The 16669-nt window shown below is 43.7% G+C and overlaps 1 protein-coding gene across 2 annotated transcripts in view; it reads left to right on the forward strand.

Annotated features, from left to right (window-relative positions):
* WDR37 (WD repeat domain 37) overlaps positions 1-16669 on the forward strand; it is a 645791-nt gene that overhangs the window by 154919 nt on the left and 474203 nt on the right. For both annotated transcript variants that reach the window (XM_069211193.1, XM_069211194.1), the window contains exon 4: positions 10600-10695. In XM_069211193.1, coding sequence (XP_069067294.1) covers positions 10600-10695 — 96 coding nt within the window. The remainder of the gene's footprint in view (positions 1-10599; positions 10696-16669) is intronic.

A 16669-nucleotide genomic window follows, 5' to 3' on the forward strand; every position in this document is an offset into this window, starting at 1 on the left:
TCCTGCTGGGGGCTTCATTGATTTCTGTTGGCTCTCCTGCTTGCCGAAGGCTGGCCCTGACCTACCTGCGAATGCAATTCAACGACCGGCGTGGGACAGCTCGTGAATGACTTCTGGGAACTCCCTGCATCGCCTGGACTCCACAGCTGCACTTTTTGACCACTGTCCATCCTAAAAGCATTGCCATGAAGGGTGGGTATTTCCTCCTGCACTGCCTGGACACCTCTGGGTAGTCTGGACTCTGTCCCCTCTTTCCTTAGGTCTGCTTCTTCGGGAATCCATGCCTGGGTTTCCCCAACATGGTCCACGCTTCATAACAGCAGCTGGACAACCGAGGTCCCCATTGACTTTAACCTGAGGTTTTGACACAGCTTCATCCATATGCACCTGGGCTCCCTTGTGTAGGTACTCCACTGTTCCGGGTATCCATGGGTGGGGCAGCTATCCAACCTTCCTTGTCCCAACAGACATACTCGGGGTCCACTGAGAAGGGTCCTAAATCTACTAAACTCTAACCGCAACTTCGCCACGTTATCCTATGGATTCTGACCCGGGGTTACAACTCTGCACACGGGCACCTGGGGAATCCAAACTACCTACTTTGGGTGTTCCTATGCTTCCCCAGTCCTAAGGGTCCTTGGATGGTAGTTTGGGTTGGGAGTGATTCTCGCACTAAGCATATGGTTCAGGCCGCCCCATAGGGGCACGTTATTATATGCCTGTACATACCTTTTTCCATTTATATTTTTGTATGGTCATATCCCCGGCTAGGAGATACACTAATGTTAGATCTAGTGTGTGTGTCACAATAAATACAGATACTTTTCTAACACTGGTGTGGTTCTTTCATGTGTGTACACCACTGACTGACCTGTGTGGTATTTCCAACTGCTTTACACCCTCCTAGATAATCCTTGGCTACTCTTCACAGCTACCCCTCTGAGAGCTCTGATTATCTAGAACCTCCTACATTATCACTAAGGATTGCCAGGACTTAGCAATTTGGAGCTTCACTTGAATGCCCTATAAGACCAGCTGTTCCATGGGGATATACATGCAGCATGCACTGCATATTGTGATACTAACACCGAGTCTGACGAAGGCGCAAGTTATTTTTACTTAGGGCACGAGTTATAGTTACTTGAGATAGCTATAACTAGAACTGCTGAATTTCTGTGGAGTTGTGTGTGTAAAATCTGAAACTAGACACAACAACCCTGTAACCTTTGTTTTGTTAGTGAATTTCTGTGTAATATGAGTGTGTGAGTGGATGTGTGGGTGTGTGAGTGAGTGGTGTATGCATGACTGGTGTGTGCGCGAGTGCATGAGTGATTAGCTATGTGGGTCTATGAGTGGGTGTCAGAGTGGTTGTGTCCGGTGTGAGTGGTTTTGTGGATCTGTGACTGGGTGTGCGAGTGGCTCTATGGGTGTGTGAGTGAGTGGCTGAGTAGGTATGTGAGCCTGTGAGTGGGTGTAATTGTTTTTTTTCTCAATTAGGATTGGATCAGCAGATCCACCCAAATCCACGAGGATCCGGGGGATCAGTGGATCCTCTCATGCTTAAAAAAAAAAAAAAATGTTCTTAGACAACATCTTGCCCATGAGGGGTCCCTCAAAGACCCCTCCATCAGTCCCATGGGGTCAAGGTACATTTACCCTGATTCCCTCTATCATTTAAAAAAATAATAATAATAATTCTCCAGTATTAGATCTTTCATTCACATGCTTGAATCATTCCTTGTCACTGAAGTGAGAGTCCCACGGTAACATAATAAAGCAGTATGTAGCTTTACCATTGGCCCTAACAGCAATGAACAGGCACTTTAAAAGCTTATCTAATTCCTTTAAAAAAAGAAGAAAAAAAAAAGGATAAAACTTGAACTATGACTAATCAGAAGACAGCACCCTGTAGAACACTCTCAAGAGGCTGCATGCCTCAAATGTTCTACCGCTTGTCATGTAAAGGGAGTTCCCTGAACCCTCCTCAGTTTTTCCTTACTTCAAACCAAAGAATTCAGCTAAAAACGTCTGATATTTCCAGAAAAGGACTCTTCAGATCTTGCAAGACCTGTGGAAGAGAACAACTACATGTGGATGACTTACATAAATAATGTCTTTATTGCCTCTACCCCAACCATCAATTAAAGCATTGTCAAATCTGTAGAACTTTCTCTTCAAAGACTTTGAAGGACAGAGAGAGGAGAATAATTCTGTGACTACAGAAGTCTAAAGCTCAGAAGGCTACCATTTCTGAGGAGAACAGTGACACCTCCGAGATGTCACGAAAAAGGGTAAGGTCCTCTGATCAAGGGACATCTGAGGTGGGCAGAAAGGCCTTGAAAACAAACCATAAAGACCCTCTGAAAAAGGAGAAAAGAGGACACCATCTCCATAAAGAATGCCTCTTCTCAGCCCACAACCCCATCTCTAAAGTCTGGAGAACCATTTGTTAGAAAACTGGTAAAAAAACACAGTCGACCATAGCATCACTGTCGACAGCAGTCTTATCGACGACGACCACGGTCATCTCTGTCTTGTCTACGAGGCCATCGTCAGCAAGCACAATGACGAAAGCTGTTGAATCTCCCATATTGTTGACGAGGATTCAACCACTGTCGACGCTCACGTCAACGACCACACCATTGACAGCAGCATCGTTGACGACACCACCTTCGATGGCAACAGTGAGAATTACACCGTCAACGGCGAAACACCATTCATCAACGCCGACAACTCCGGATCCAGCCATTGCATTGACGACTGCATCGTCAACGACATTGTTCATGGGACCGTCGATGATGATAATAAAAGTGGCTACAAGGACATTGACTCCGACATTACCGTCTCTCAGTAAGTTTTCACCTTTTCCTTCATTCCATCTGCTGGATATGGAAGACTCAGATGATGATGGACCCTTTGGACCTGCACACACTCCATTTGAACTATTGGTTAAATGCCAAGACGATGAAGAAGAGCAACAATACTCTCAACAATAATATGCCCCTCCACCAAAGAGACATTATGAACACCACATTATCAACCACAACAAAGGCAGGATGAGATGCAGTTACCTATTTCATTGGTCCAGGGCTTGCAAGCTATGGTGCAGGGTTATGGGAGGAGGTTTCCTGAATCACAAAATGAACAGCAGGTGCTACCACCTCAAGCAGCTTCTCCAATTACACCACAATATATCCCTTTGCCTATAACTCTCAGGATGACACCTGTGCCAGACGTTGTGACACCACCAAGAGAAGACCCTTCTCTTTCGGGGGATGAACAATATGAAGGGGAGATCTCAGAACCTACTCCTCCACAGAATGAATGGGATGATTCTCATTCCCACCCCATCACACCTGTCAGATTCTCTCCCAGAGGACATTGAGGGGCTTCATAACTTGATTGACAGAGCAGCAACAAGGTTGCATCTCCCAACTTCCGTCAGACAGGCTGATTGTTTCCTTAATGATTCTAAGGAGAGGCAGGAAAATCATTCAAGGCTATCCCTATCACTGACTACATCTGGAAGAAGAGGATACCATTATTAAAGAACCCAGCTCTATTGGCTGCAGTGCCATCCTGGGCCGACAATAAGTATAAGGCCCTTGAAGGTTCTCCTGCTTGCCTTACAGGTCATCTCAAACCAGACTCTGTAATATCACAAGCTGTGCAACGTCACTTTAAAAGCCCTTCTGATTCCATTCCTACAGACAGGGAGGGCAGACTTTTGGATAATGTAGGTAAGAGGTTTTCCCTCATGTGTGCCATTGTGGTAAGAGCGGCAATATTTCTGTCCATCCTCAACCGCTACGCTAGGAAGATGTGGTCTGATACCTTGTCCCTTTTGTTAAAAAAGCAAAAGCAGCTAAGATCCTGCAAGAGGGAGAGCGCACCTCCTCTGAGGTGATAGATTGTGCATTGGACATCGCCTCCACAGGCTTCCGTCAACTGGCTGGAGTGGCGGTCTTCAGACGCCAAGGATTGCTTAAATCAATATATTTTAGGCCGGAGGTCCAGTCTAAGGTTTTAGATAAGGCCTATGGTGGGGAAAAGCTTTTTGGAAAGCACATTGATGATGCGGTAATGGCAATAAAGACAGACACTGACACGGCTAGGTCCCTCCGCACTCTTGAGTATAAGAAAGTGCCCTTTTGGGGAGCTTGTGGAAGGTTTTTTTTCCCTTTTTATAAAAGGTTATACCAATGCCCTCAGTAGTTACAGCCATTTCAAAACCAATGCAGACCAGCTTATCAGCAGCAGTTTCTTCAGCCACGTGCAGCAGCCTATACCAAACAAGGCCTTTGCCAAAACCAACCCTCTCAGAGTAGAGACACAGGTCATAAACCGTGACCTGCACCGGTGTTGGCTACAGACACCATATGTCATCCTGTGGGTGTGAAGATCTCCAACCATCTACCCCACTGGAAAGAAATACCATTGAACTAATGGGTATTAGACCTGGTCACTTATTGCCATACTCCAGAATTTTTACAGAGACCGCCAAACTGTACCCCTAGGGGAACACCCCCCTCATCTTCACTTATTGAAAAAAGAAGCCCTCACTGTGCTTGCAAAGAGAGCAATTGAGAGAGTTCTGTTTTTTCACAGAAGGGCACAGGCTTCTACTTCTGATTCCTCCTGATACAAAAGAAAACAGGGGAACGGAGGCCCATTCTACCCTTAAGAAAACTGAACAAATTCTTATGCAAGCAATCATGTTGGATGGCCACCCTCTCTGAAATATCCTGCACCTCTTAAACAGCGGAGATTTCATGATGAATCTTGACTTACAGGATGCATATTTCCACATCCCAAACACAGAAAATATATTTGAATTGGTAATGGGTACCCACTACGCTGAAGCAAAGTCTGCCCGTTCAGACTCAAGTCAGCACCTCGCACATTCACCAAGAACCTGGCACCGGTAGCAGCCACTCTCAGAAACCAAGGTCACCAATTGTTTCTCTACTTGGACGATTGGCTACTCAAAACCCCAACAGCGCATCAAGTGTCCAGTACCACACAAGCCTGTCTCAAAAAATTACACAAGCTTGGTCTCACTGTCAGTTTTCAGTAATCAGCAACTATTCCAAAACGAACTATAATGTTCCTAGGATCCATTCTGGATACAATGCGCAACACAGTGTATTTATCTCAGTACAGACAACACAAGCTAAGAACTCTGGCAGTCAAACTGTCAAGAATAAGGTACGCTTCAGTTCATCTGTACAAGTCGTTGCTGGGCCTGATGTCTTCTGCGATCAGTCTAGTACCTCTTGCACGACTAAAGATGAGACCATTGAAAGAAGAATTGCAGAAGCAGTGAATCCAGACAGAAGGATCACTCGATGGCATTGTGGCTATCAATCCAAACATGAAGGTGGTGTTCCAAGGCATCACATTTGTCAAAGTGCCTCACGTTTCTACCTCCGATCCCAAGTTTGTTGTGACTACAGATACCTCTGTGCAAGGCTGGAGTGGCCACCTGCAGGCCTTGCAGATTCAGGGAATGTGGTTGACTCAACAGAAAGCCATGAATAGTAACAGACGAGTTGAAAGCCATTTTTCTCACTCTGCAGGCTTTTCTTTCGAGGATAGCAGGCTCCTCAGTGCTAGTTCCTACTGGCAATATGACCAGCATGCATTACATAAACAAACAAAGGGATACAAGATCACTAACGCTCTCCCAAGAGGCCCATGATCTGTCAAAATGTCTCACTATTCACAAAATATCCCTGAGAGCCGAATATGTGTCCGGAGTCAGCAACACTGTAGCGGACACACTCAGCAGGGCAAAAGAAAGTTGTCACGAGTGAAAAATGGATCAAACAAAGCTAAACAGAATATTTTCATGTTGGAGCACACCAGGATTGGATCTATTTGCAACAGACAAGAACACCAAAGGTCAGTTCTACGCATGTTGATTTCCGCTCCTGAGGTCGTGGGGGAATGCCCTTTTGATAAGCTGATCAGGGATTCATGCATACACATCCTTCTTCCCCCTCATACCAAAGGTCCTCAGGAAAGTGAGAAGAGACTGCTGTCACCTGTTCCTGGTTGCTCCTAGGCGGCCCAGGCAGCACTGGTTTACAGAGCTCCTCCTGTTGTTGGAATGCAATCCCATTCTCCTCTCTGCAATGCTTACATTAACCATGAACAAGGGACAGATCCTGCATCTAGAACTAGCTTCTTGTCCCCTTGTGTGCATGGTTCATGACTTCATAGACCTAGACATTCCTCAGGACTGTAGGGATAGCCTGTTTAAAGCAAAAGCTGAATCCACCAACAAGACGCACAGGTTAAAATGGAAGAGATTTTGTACTTGGTGTCACCAATCTAACGTGCACCCCTTGAAAGCATCACCTGAGCAGATTCTGCGGTATCTCCTATTGATTGCTATATCAAGATTACTGCACTTCTGTCAAGGTTCACCTTGCAGCAATCTTGAGATACAGGCTTCATCACACACTCTTTCCCTTTGCTACACAATGATAATTAAACAATTCATGAAGGGATTATTCAGAGCTTTCCCTCCAGTCTGGGCTCTTCCTCCGGAATGGCATTTCTATATATTTCTCTCGCAACTAATGAAACCACCATTCACAACCATTCACAAAGCAGACCTAAAGTTTCTGACAAGGAAAGGTGGCGTTACTATTGGCTCTCACCTCCGCTGTAAGAGTCAGCGAAATACAGGCTTTCACAATGCAGGAACCATTTCTGCGTTTCACCGATGATTAAGTACTTCTCAGGACAAACCCAAGATTCATGCCCAAAGTCCTATCTCAGTTTCATCTCAGGGAGCCCATCATACTGCACTCTTTTTCCCCAGATCTGCCTACTCCAGCTGTAAAGTGTCTCCATACTCGGGATGCCAAACAGTGATCAGCCTCCAACATCATATAGTCAAACTCAACAACAACAAGCATCATGGTCATGCTGCTGTAGGACAGATAGTGTGATGTCATCTATTCAAATAGGTGAGCCTCTGTTCATGAGGTTTTTTTATTGGTATTTAAATATACTTTCATGTAATGTTCTTTTGAACTGCAAGTCTGTATTTTCGTGTCTGGAACTTTTAAACTTAGGCGATTTAGATATAGTAATGTGTTATCTGACATCCTCAAGGGGTATTTATATTGCCTCAAAGCATACTTATAATAACTGCTTGCTATTCTGATTCAAGCATGTGAATCTGTGAACGATCCAATACTAGAGAAGAAAATGAGTTATTTACTTGTAACTGCAGCTCTCCCGTATTAGTAGCTTTCATAGATTCACATGTGACCCACCTTCCTCCCCTGGGAGGTTTCTCTTATAGCTCCAGTGACGTTATTCCACTTGTGGTCGAAAATCTGAGGGATACAGCCTCTTTTAGGCGTGTTCTAGAGGGTACTCTTGCCTGATTGGTCACAGTTCATGATTGGTCCTTTTTCGAAAAAGTCATACATAAGCTAACAATGTGACTGTTCATTGGCCTTGAGGCCTATGGTAATGATACATACTGCTTTATTTATGTTACAGTGGGACTCCCACTTCGACATTGTGGAATGATTCAAGCATGTGAATCTATGAAAGATACCAATACTGCAGAACTGCAATTACAGATAAGTAACTCCACATCTTCCCCACTCAGAACCGAATCCCGATGAACAAAACGGCCTGCAAATTTCCTCTCAGGTTCCGCCCAGCCAATCATTGCATTGCTGTTGATGCGTAGACCTGCAAGTCTACCCAGATTTGTGGCAAATCTGCGTCTGTAGATATAACTCCAAAACTACTTGAACAGATTTACACCAGGTTACAAAAAGCACTCTTTCTGGACCAAGATCTCACGTTCTGCAAAAGTTTAGTGTGGCAGATTACATGAGGAAAATATGTTTCGGTACATTCCCCAATTTGCCCCATCCCCAAGCACCCCCTCGCTTGTCAGATTTTCCCCCAAATTTACAAACAGTTGTATAAGTGACTGACAATTTAGTTTTGAGCATTTCATGAAGATTTGCGAAACAGTTCCAAAGTCATTAGCAAAACAAAAACGCTTTTCCTTTGGAAACTAGGTCATACCTATCTATCTATCCATCTATCTATATACCTATCGAAAAAAACAAAGATTACAGGGACATATAGTTTGGAGAAAAAAAAAACAAAGGTTACAGTGACATTATAGTTAGGTTCACAATTTACACACAGAAAACCACAGAAATTTAGCAGTTATAGTTACCTCATGTAACTATATCTTGTACCCTAAGGTACCCATAACTTGAACCCCTGCCTTGCCCAGTTTGCTCATCAATAATTTTAGCAAATGTTGCAGAGACATTATTAATGATGTCATAGAAGATGTCATGAGTGTTGTAATATGTGGGGTAATTAGCAATGCATGGCGAGGGCATGATTTACAGTTACTTGAGATAACTAACTATAACTACTGAATTTCTATGTTGTGTTTTTTCCCTTCCAGTGGATTCATGAACCCTCTACGAATTCATGAGAAAGTTTAAGGACAAAAAATGATTGTGGCCCTCGCAGGGTCCCTGTGGGACCCCACCTACAGGCTTAGGGCTTCAGGGTATTCCCACCCTGCCCCTTTCTGTTTTTCCTTTTCCTTTTTTCTTGGGACTCGGCTGGTCTGCCGGATCCTCAGCGTCCCTAGATACCTATACCTTTTTTTCTCAAAAACTACTAAACTGATTTACACAAAGGGCTCTTTCTGGACCAAGAGCTAGCTTTCTGCCAAATTTGGTGTAATTCTGTTCAGCGGTTCGGGCTGTAGCCGTGTTCAAAATCCATATGGGAAATTGCATGGCGAAAACTTGTTTTGCGATCCCCTCCTTTTTTTTTCTCGGCTCCTGTTTCATCAATCACCCTGACACTTTACAGACAGCAGCTGATCTGACAGGCGTACTCGCTTTGAAAATTTAATGACGATTTGGCAAATTGCATCAAAGATATTAGCCAAACAAAAAACACTCCGTCTGTGGAAACTAGGTCCTAACTATAACTACCTAGTGCGTGTGTGTGTGTGTGTGTGTGTGCGTGTGTGTGTGTGCGTGTGTATGTATGTATGTATATATATATATATATATATATATATACACACTATACACATACACTGGCAGTTGCAGTAGGGAGTTATAGTTAGGACCATGTTTCCATAGAAAAAGCACTATTTGAGTTGCCTAAATCCTTGGCACCGTTTGACGAATCTTCATGAAATTTTCCCATAAAAGTGTGCCAGTGATTCTTGTTGCACATGGGGTGTTTTGGGGTGATCTGTCAAGCGGGTACCGAGAAAAGGGGGTGGGGGGGATAAAAAACATGCGTTTCCCATGGTAATTCCCATAAGAGTTTTGAACAGGACACTGGAATTAAGGAATTACACCAGATTTGGAATGGAATTACACCAAATTTGGCAAAAAGGTGGCTGTTTGGTACACAGATTACGCTCTCAGTTATTTGGTGTAAATCCATTCAGTTGTTTTTGAGATATTAAAGAAATCAAAATTTGTATATCTGTCAAAATTTGTATATCTGGGCTCGCAAATAATTTGCAACTATGCACACATTTTTGTGAATGTGTGCAAGAAAGGAAGCGCTGTAATTGGCAGATTGCAATCTGAGTAGAAAGTTGTTGCCGCCATTTTATTTCACTGGACATAGTCCCCAGGGGTGAAATTCTTAATTGAAAGTGGAATTCGGGGTCAGCATGGAGGTACCCTGAACCCAAGGGTGTGATATAGCTGTGCTTTAGGGGCAAATTATGGGTTTAAAATAATTTTGTGACGCTATGTGCGATATTCCCGAAAATTCGTGAAGTTTTTGCTAAATCACAAACTGTTTATGAATTTGAAATTTCTTTTGAGAAAAAACACACTCATTCATTCACTAATTCACTCACTCAGAGACTCAGGCGCTCTCTTACACCCATTCAGACACTCATGCTCTCACTTACACCCACTCAGACACTCATGCACCCACTCTGACCCACTCATAGACGCACACACCCACTTTCGGACCCACTCTGACACTCACACACCAACTCACATATCCACTGACAGAGACAGAGGCCTTGTGGCCAACCTGCGCTGTGCACGGCCAAATGTCGTGCGTGGCGTGGGAATGGGTGGTTGAGGGCTTGGCTGCAAGGCCTGGGAATAACGAATAGGAAATAAAATAACTTTACGTTAAAAAAACCATAGAAATTCACTGAAAAAAAACAAAGGTTACAGGGACTTTATAGTTAGGTTCTGAATTCACTTGTACAAGTAAGAATTATAAGCCTTTATGCCAAACTACCAGTTACAAATGGAATGTTAGGCTACACTAGTTTTGAAATGCATGAATAACGTGTTTTGGAGATAAGCAGTACTGAAGCTGGTTTTGGGGGCAGGAACGCTGTCTTTAAAATTGAATCTCTTTTTCTATTTCCTAGACTAATTTATTTGCTGAGACAAGATATGATGTTATGCATAATGTATGATTGCACCTGATTCCTTAATTGAAAATAAATAACATGTCAACTATAGTTGAAGGCTGCACGTCATTTCAGCGTGATTGGTCTTATATTTCAGTGATTTGTTATCCTTCATTTTTCAGTGCGCAGGGAGATAGATACACTGAATGATCGTTTGACTGGTGATGGACAAACCATTGATGGAGTAGAATTAAGTAAAGGACAGCTTAAAGCTAAAGGTGAGATGCATATCAATTAAGATGGAATAAGTACTATTGTATTGTTGTCTACACTTCTGACAGTGTTATACATTAGATATACACAAGTAAAGTATGGTTTCCCTTACAACAGGAAGATGTCGCAGACACTTTGCCATATGTTTGTACAGGGAGGCATGATGTGATTTCGAGCACTTAGTCATAGGAAATAGAGGCATACATACGGTGCTTACATTCTAGGAAAGAAGACTGCCAGACCCTTACCATTTGTTGGTGTATTATAAAATGAGAATGGGAATGCTGTTTAAGTTGTAAGATATTGATCCAATTCAGTGGGTTACTCTTAGATGGAACCTGAAGTAGACTTCAAACATGATCAAGGCCAAATTAAATTACACAGTTGAAACGCACCGATTTCTGACCTACGGGGGTCCCATGGGGTCTTGGTAACCAATATTATTGAGTAAAACAGAGATTTCCTAGAATCAGGAAAGGTGCCGTAAAAATGATAGATTGGGTTATTCCCACTGTTTGATAAAGAAATTATGAACACTTCTCTAGAAATGGAAGACCTGATAACGTACAAATAGTGCAACACATGTACAAAGTTTGAATTTATTTGAAATAAGATAATGTTAAAGGCGGTGGGTATAAAGAAGTGGAAAAAACGAATGAGGTGAAAAGTATTTTTAGAGTAAACAGTGAAGTAAAGAGTGTATTGAAAATTAACCATCTGCAAGTTCTGTGAATAAAAAGCAACGTTATTTTGGTAGGAGTCATTTTGTTTCTTGGCTTCCAATTCAAAGCAATATTGAGAACACTAGATCTTATTTCTAGTTATTCACTACTCTTAAATTGTAGCTGTGGACAAAAAGGTATAAACCTGGGGCTCCAGTGGATGATGATTCTCTGCTATCTCAGGGACTTCAGAGACCTTGTCTCTCAGGTTTGTGCAGCCCCGAGGGATGTGAGTAATGCTCAAGTGAGAAAATGTGAGTAGTGCTCAAGTGACACCAGCTAATTTCTCCCTCCGCAACACCTCAAAAGAGTTAGCTTCTGTCTAGGTTTCAGTAAAGTTATGCAATAATATACTTGTCTGGTTTGTCCTTCTGATGGCTTTGTGTGTGTGTAGTGTGTGGTAGAAAGGTTGAAAGGACTGTTGTTTTTCTTCTTTTGTCACTTGGGATATTACATTTTCATCCTTAAATTCTAGTATCTGACTTCAGGCCTGCAGTTTGTTGGCTACCAGCCTGCTTGCTTCATTCACGCATTTGGGACATTGCATGCCCAGTTTTGTCAGAATATGGTTAATTTTGACCCTTTCATTTGTGTTAAAGTGTCCTCGTAAGAAATTGACAGTAGTTTGGGTATGCTCTGTGTGTGTGTGTGTGTGTGTGTGTGTGTGTGTGGATATATATATATATATATATATATATATATATATAGATATATATATATATATATATATGTTCGATGGCATGTGTAGCTGCAGATACACATGCTGTGCACATCCCGCCATCTAGTGTTGGGCTCGGAGTGTTACAAGTTGTTTTTCTTCAAAGAAGTCTTTTCGAGTCACGAGATCGAGGGACTCCTCCCCTTTCGGCTCCGTTGCGCATGGGCGTCGACTCCATCTTAGATTTTTTTCTTTCCGCCATCGGATTCGGACGTGTTCCTTTTTGCTCTGCATTTCGGTTCGGAAAGATATTTAGAATCTCGGAAAATTCGACGGTATTGTTTGCGTTCGGTATCGGGTTAGTTACATCAGATCAACACCGAATTTTGAACAGCTCCGGTGGCCCTTCGGGGTTTTATATCCCCCGGGGGGGCTTGGTCGGCCCGACCATGTGCATCTTCAAGGCTAATGGAACGGACCCCATTCCGCTTCTGCCCCAAATGTCACAACAAGTATCCTTATACAGATCAGCATCAGGTCTGTAACTTGCGTTTGTCTCCAGGACACAAAGAAGATACTTGTGAAGCCTGTCGAGCATTTCGGTCGAGGAAGACATTAAGAGACCGAAGAGCGAGAAGACTACAAATGGCGTCGGCGCCGACAGGACAAAAACACTTGGAGGAGGAAGAAGAAACCTTCTCCATCGAGGATTCTGACTCGGACGAGGTCGATCCTGAACAGACGCCGAAAACTGTGAGTAAGACGTCGACACACAAAACACACGGAAAGTCCACTAAAGCCCAGGGGATGCCACCGCCAGCAGGCCATGGCTTAACCTGGAGAATAGGTGACCGACCATCGGCACCGAAAAAGGGCACACATGTGTCGAAGGCATCTGACTCTGGTCGAGATACCTGCACAGAGCAGACTCGACCCCGAGAAAGCGGGTCAGAGCAATTTCGGCACCGAGAGGGCGGCACCGAAGCGAGTCGGCATCGAGAGACCGGAACGCCGAAAATTTAAAAAGTGGCGTCGGAGCCAAAAAAGAATGCCGAAAAAGTTTCCATACCGAAACATCTGGCCTCGGAACCGAAATCAAGTTCCTACACAGAGGAACAGGGACTGTCCTCACAAATGCAAGGACATAGGTTCGGACAAGAACTAGAGTCAATGGAGCCAGATTACACTCAAAGAAGGCTCCACATCCAAAAAGACACAGGGAAGAAAAGTACTCTTCCCACAATTCGGATGAAAAGAAGACTTGCCTTCCAAGAGAAAGACAAGCAGCCACAGGCAAAGGTGGCAAGACAAGTAACCCCGCCACCATCTCCACCACGCTCAACACAACCATCACCGATAGCCACTCCACCACCGATGCAGTCTCCAACTCATACTGGAATGAGTCAGGATGATCCCGACGCATGGGATCTTTATGATGCGCCAGTATCAGATAACAGCCCAGACTGTTATCCAGCGAGATCGTCACCACCTGAGGACAGTACAGCCTACACACAGGTGGTGTCAAGAGCAGCGGCTTTTCATAATATCACCCTGCATGCAGAGCCTATCGAGGATGACTTTTTATTTAACACACTATCGTCCACACATAGCCAGTCCCAGAGTACCTATGCTACCTGGAATGCTAAAACACTCCAAACAGGTGTTTCAGGAGCCTGTGAAGAGCAGGGCCATAACTCCCAAGGGTGGAGAAGAAATACAAGCCGCCACCAACAGACCCTGTATACATCACGCAGCAATTAACACCAGACTCTGTGGTAGTAGGGGCAGCTCGCAAAAGAGCGAACTCACACACCTCAGGAGACGCACCACCTCCAGACAAGGAGAGTCGCAAGTTCGACGCTGCGGGGAAAAGGGTTGCAGCACAAGCGGCCAACCAATGGCGCATTGCCAACTCACAGGCATTGCTGGCGAGATATGATAGGGCTCATTGGGACGAAATGCAACATTTCATTGAACACTTGCCCAAAGAGTTCCAAAAAAGGGCACAACAAGTGGTGGAGGAAGGACAGAGCATCTCGAACAATCAGATACGCTCTGCAATGGATGCAGCGGATACAGCTGCTAGGACAGTAAATACAGCAGTGACCATAAGGAGACACGCATGGCTGTGTACATCAGGATTCAAGCCGGAAATACAACAAGCTGTGCTGAATATGCCATTTAACAGACAGCAGTTGTTTGGGCCGGAGGTGGACACTGCTATCGAAAAACTCAAAAAGACACAGATACGGCCAAAGCCATGGGCGCACTCTACTCCCCACAGAGCAGAGGCACATTTCGTAAATCACAGTTTCGAGGACAAAGCACGGAACCCACAACCTCACAAACAAGGCCCACTTATCAGAGCCAATATCAGCGGGGAAGTTTTCGGGGACACTATAGAGGGGGACAGTTCCCCAAAACTAGAGGGAAGTTCTAAAGTCCCAAAACTCCACAGAACAAGCAGTGACTTCGACGTCACAAATCCCCAACACATAACACCAGTGGGGGGGAGACTAACCAAGTTCTACAAACAATGGGAGGAGATAACAACAGACACTTGGGTCCTAGCAATTATCCAGCATGGTTATTGCATAGAATTTCTAAAATTCCCTCCAAATGTCCCACCGAAAACACACAATATGTCAAAACAACACATGGATCTTCTACAACTGGAGGTCCAAGCGTTGTTACAAAAAGATGCAATAGAACTGGTACCAATTCATCAGAGAGGAACAGGAGTTTACTCGCTGTACTTTCTCATACCCAAAAAAGACAAAACTCTAAGACCTATATTAGATCTCAGAACATTAAATATCTACATCAAATCAGATCACTTTCATATGGTGACACTGCAGGACGTAATCCCATTGCTCAAACAACAAGACTACATGACAACACTAGACCTAAAGGATGCATACTTCCACATACCGATACATCCTTCACACAGAAAGTACTTAAGGTTTGTATTCCAAGGGGTACATTACCAATTCAAAGTGTTGCCATTCGGGATAATAACTGCGCCAAGGGTTTTTACAAAATGCCTGGCAGTAGTGGCTGCTCATATCAGAAGGCAGCAAATACATGTGTTCCCGTACCTAGACGATTGGTTAATCAAAACCAACACGCAAGAACGGTGTTCACAACACACAAAGTATGTCATAGAAACCCTCCACAAACTAGGTTTCTCACTCAACTACAACAAGTCGCACCTTCAGCCGTGTCAAACACAGCAATCAACACAACAAAAGGGATTGCCACTCCAAGTCCACAAAGGGTACAAGCATTTCACAATGTAATACAGCCCATGTACCCAAAACAAAAGATACAAGTAAAGATGGTGATGAAACTACTAGGCATGATGTCCTCCTGCATAGCCATTGTCCCAAACGCAAGATTGCACATGCGGCCCTTACAACAGTGCCTAGCATCACAATGGTCACAGGCACAGGGTCAACTTCAAGATCTAGTGTTGATAGACCGCCAAACATACACCTCGCTTCAATGGTGGAACAATATAAATTTAAACCAAGGGCGGCCTTTCCAAGACCCAGTGCCTCAATACGTAATAACAACAGATGCCTCCATGATAGGGTGGGGAGCACACCTCAACCAACACAGCATCCAAGGACAATGGGACACTCAGCAGAGACAGTTTCACATAAATCAATCAGAACTACTGGCAGTATTTCTAGCGTTAAAAGCATTTCAACCTATAATAAGCCACAAACACATTCTTGTCAAAACAGACAACATGACAACGATGTATTATCTGAACAAACAGGGAGGAACACACTCGACACAGTTGTGAAGAATATGGCATTGGGCGATTCACAACCTCATTCGCCAAATAGCGCAGTTTATTTCAGGGATTCAGAATCAGTTAGGAGACAATCTCTCTCGGGATCACCAACAGATCCACGAATGGGAGATCCACCCCCAAATACTAAACACTTACTTCCAAAAATGGAGAACACCACAATAGACCTATTTGCAACAAAAGAAAACGCAAAATGCCAAAACTTCGCATCCAGATACCCACAGGATCAGTCTCAAGGTAATGCGTTATGGATGAGTTGGTCAGGGATATTTGCATACGCTTTTCCCCCTCTCCCACTCCTTCCATATCTGGTAAACAAATTGACTCAAAACAAACTCAAACTTGTACTAATAGCACCAACTTGGGCAAGGCAACCTTGGTACACAACACTTTTAGACCTATCAGTAGTCCCTCATGTCAAACTACCAAACAGGCCAGATCTGTTAACTCAACACAAACAACAGATCAGACACCCAAATCCAGCATCGCTGAATCTAGCAATCTGGCTCCTGAAGTCTTAGAATTCGGACATCTAAACCTCACACAAGAATGTATGGAGGTCATAAAACAAGCAAGGAAACCAACCACAAGACATTGCTATGCAAATAAGTGGAAAAAATTTGTTCATTACTGCCATGATAAACAAATACAACCCTTACACGTATCTGCTAAAGACATTGTCAGCTACCTACTGCACTTACAAAAGTCAAAGCTAGCCTTTTCATCCATTAAAATACATCTCAATGCAATTTCAGCTTATCTGCAAATTACGCACTCAA

Source organism: Pleurodeles waltl, chromosome 10 (assembly GCF_031143425.1).
Source record: "Pleurodeles waltl isolate 20211129_DDA chromosome 10, aPleWal1.hap1.20221129, whole genome shotgun sequence".
Taxonomy (NCBI): domain Eukaryota; kingdom Metazoa; phylum Chordata; class Amphibia; order Caudata; family Salamandridae; genus Pleurodeles; species Pleurodeles waltl.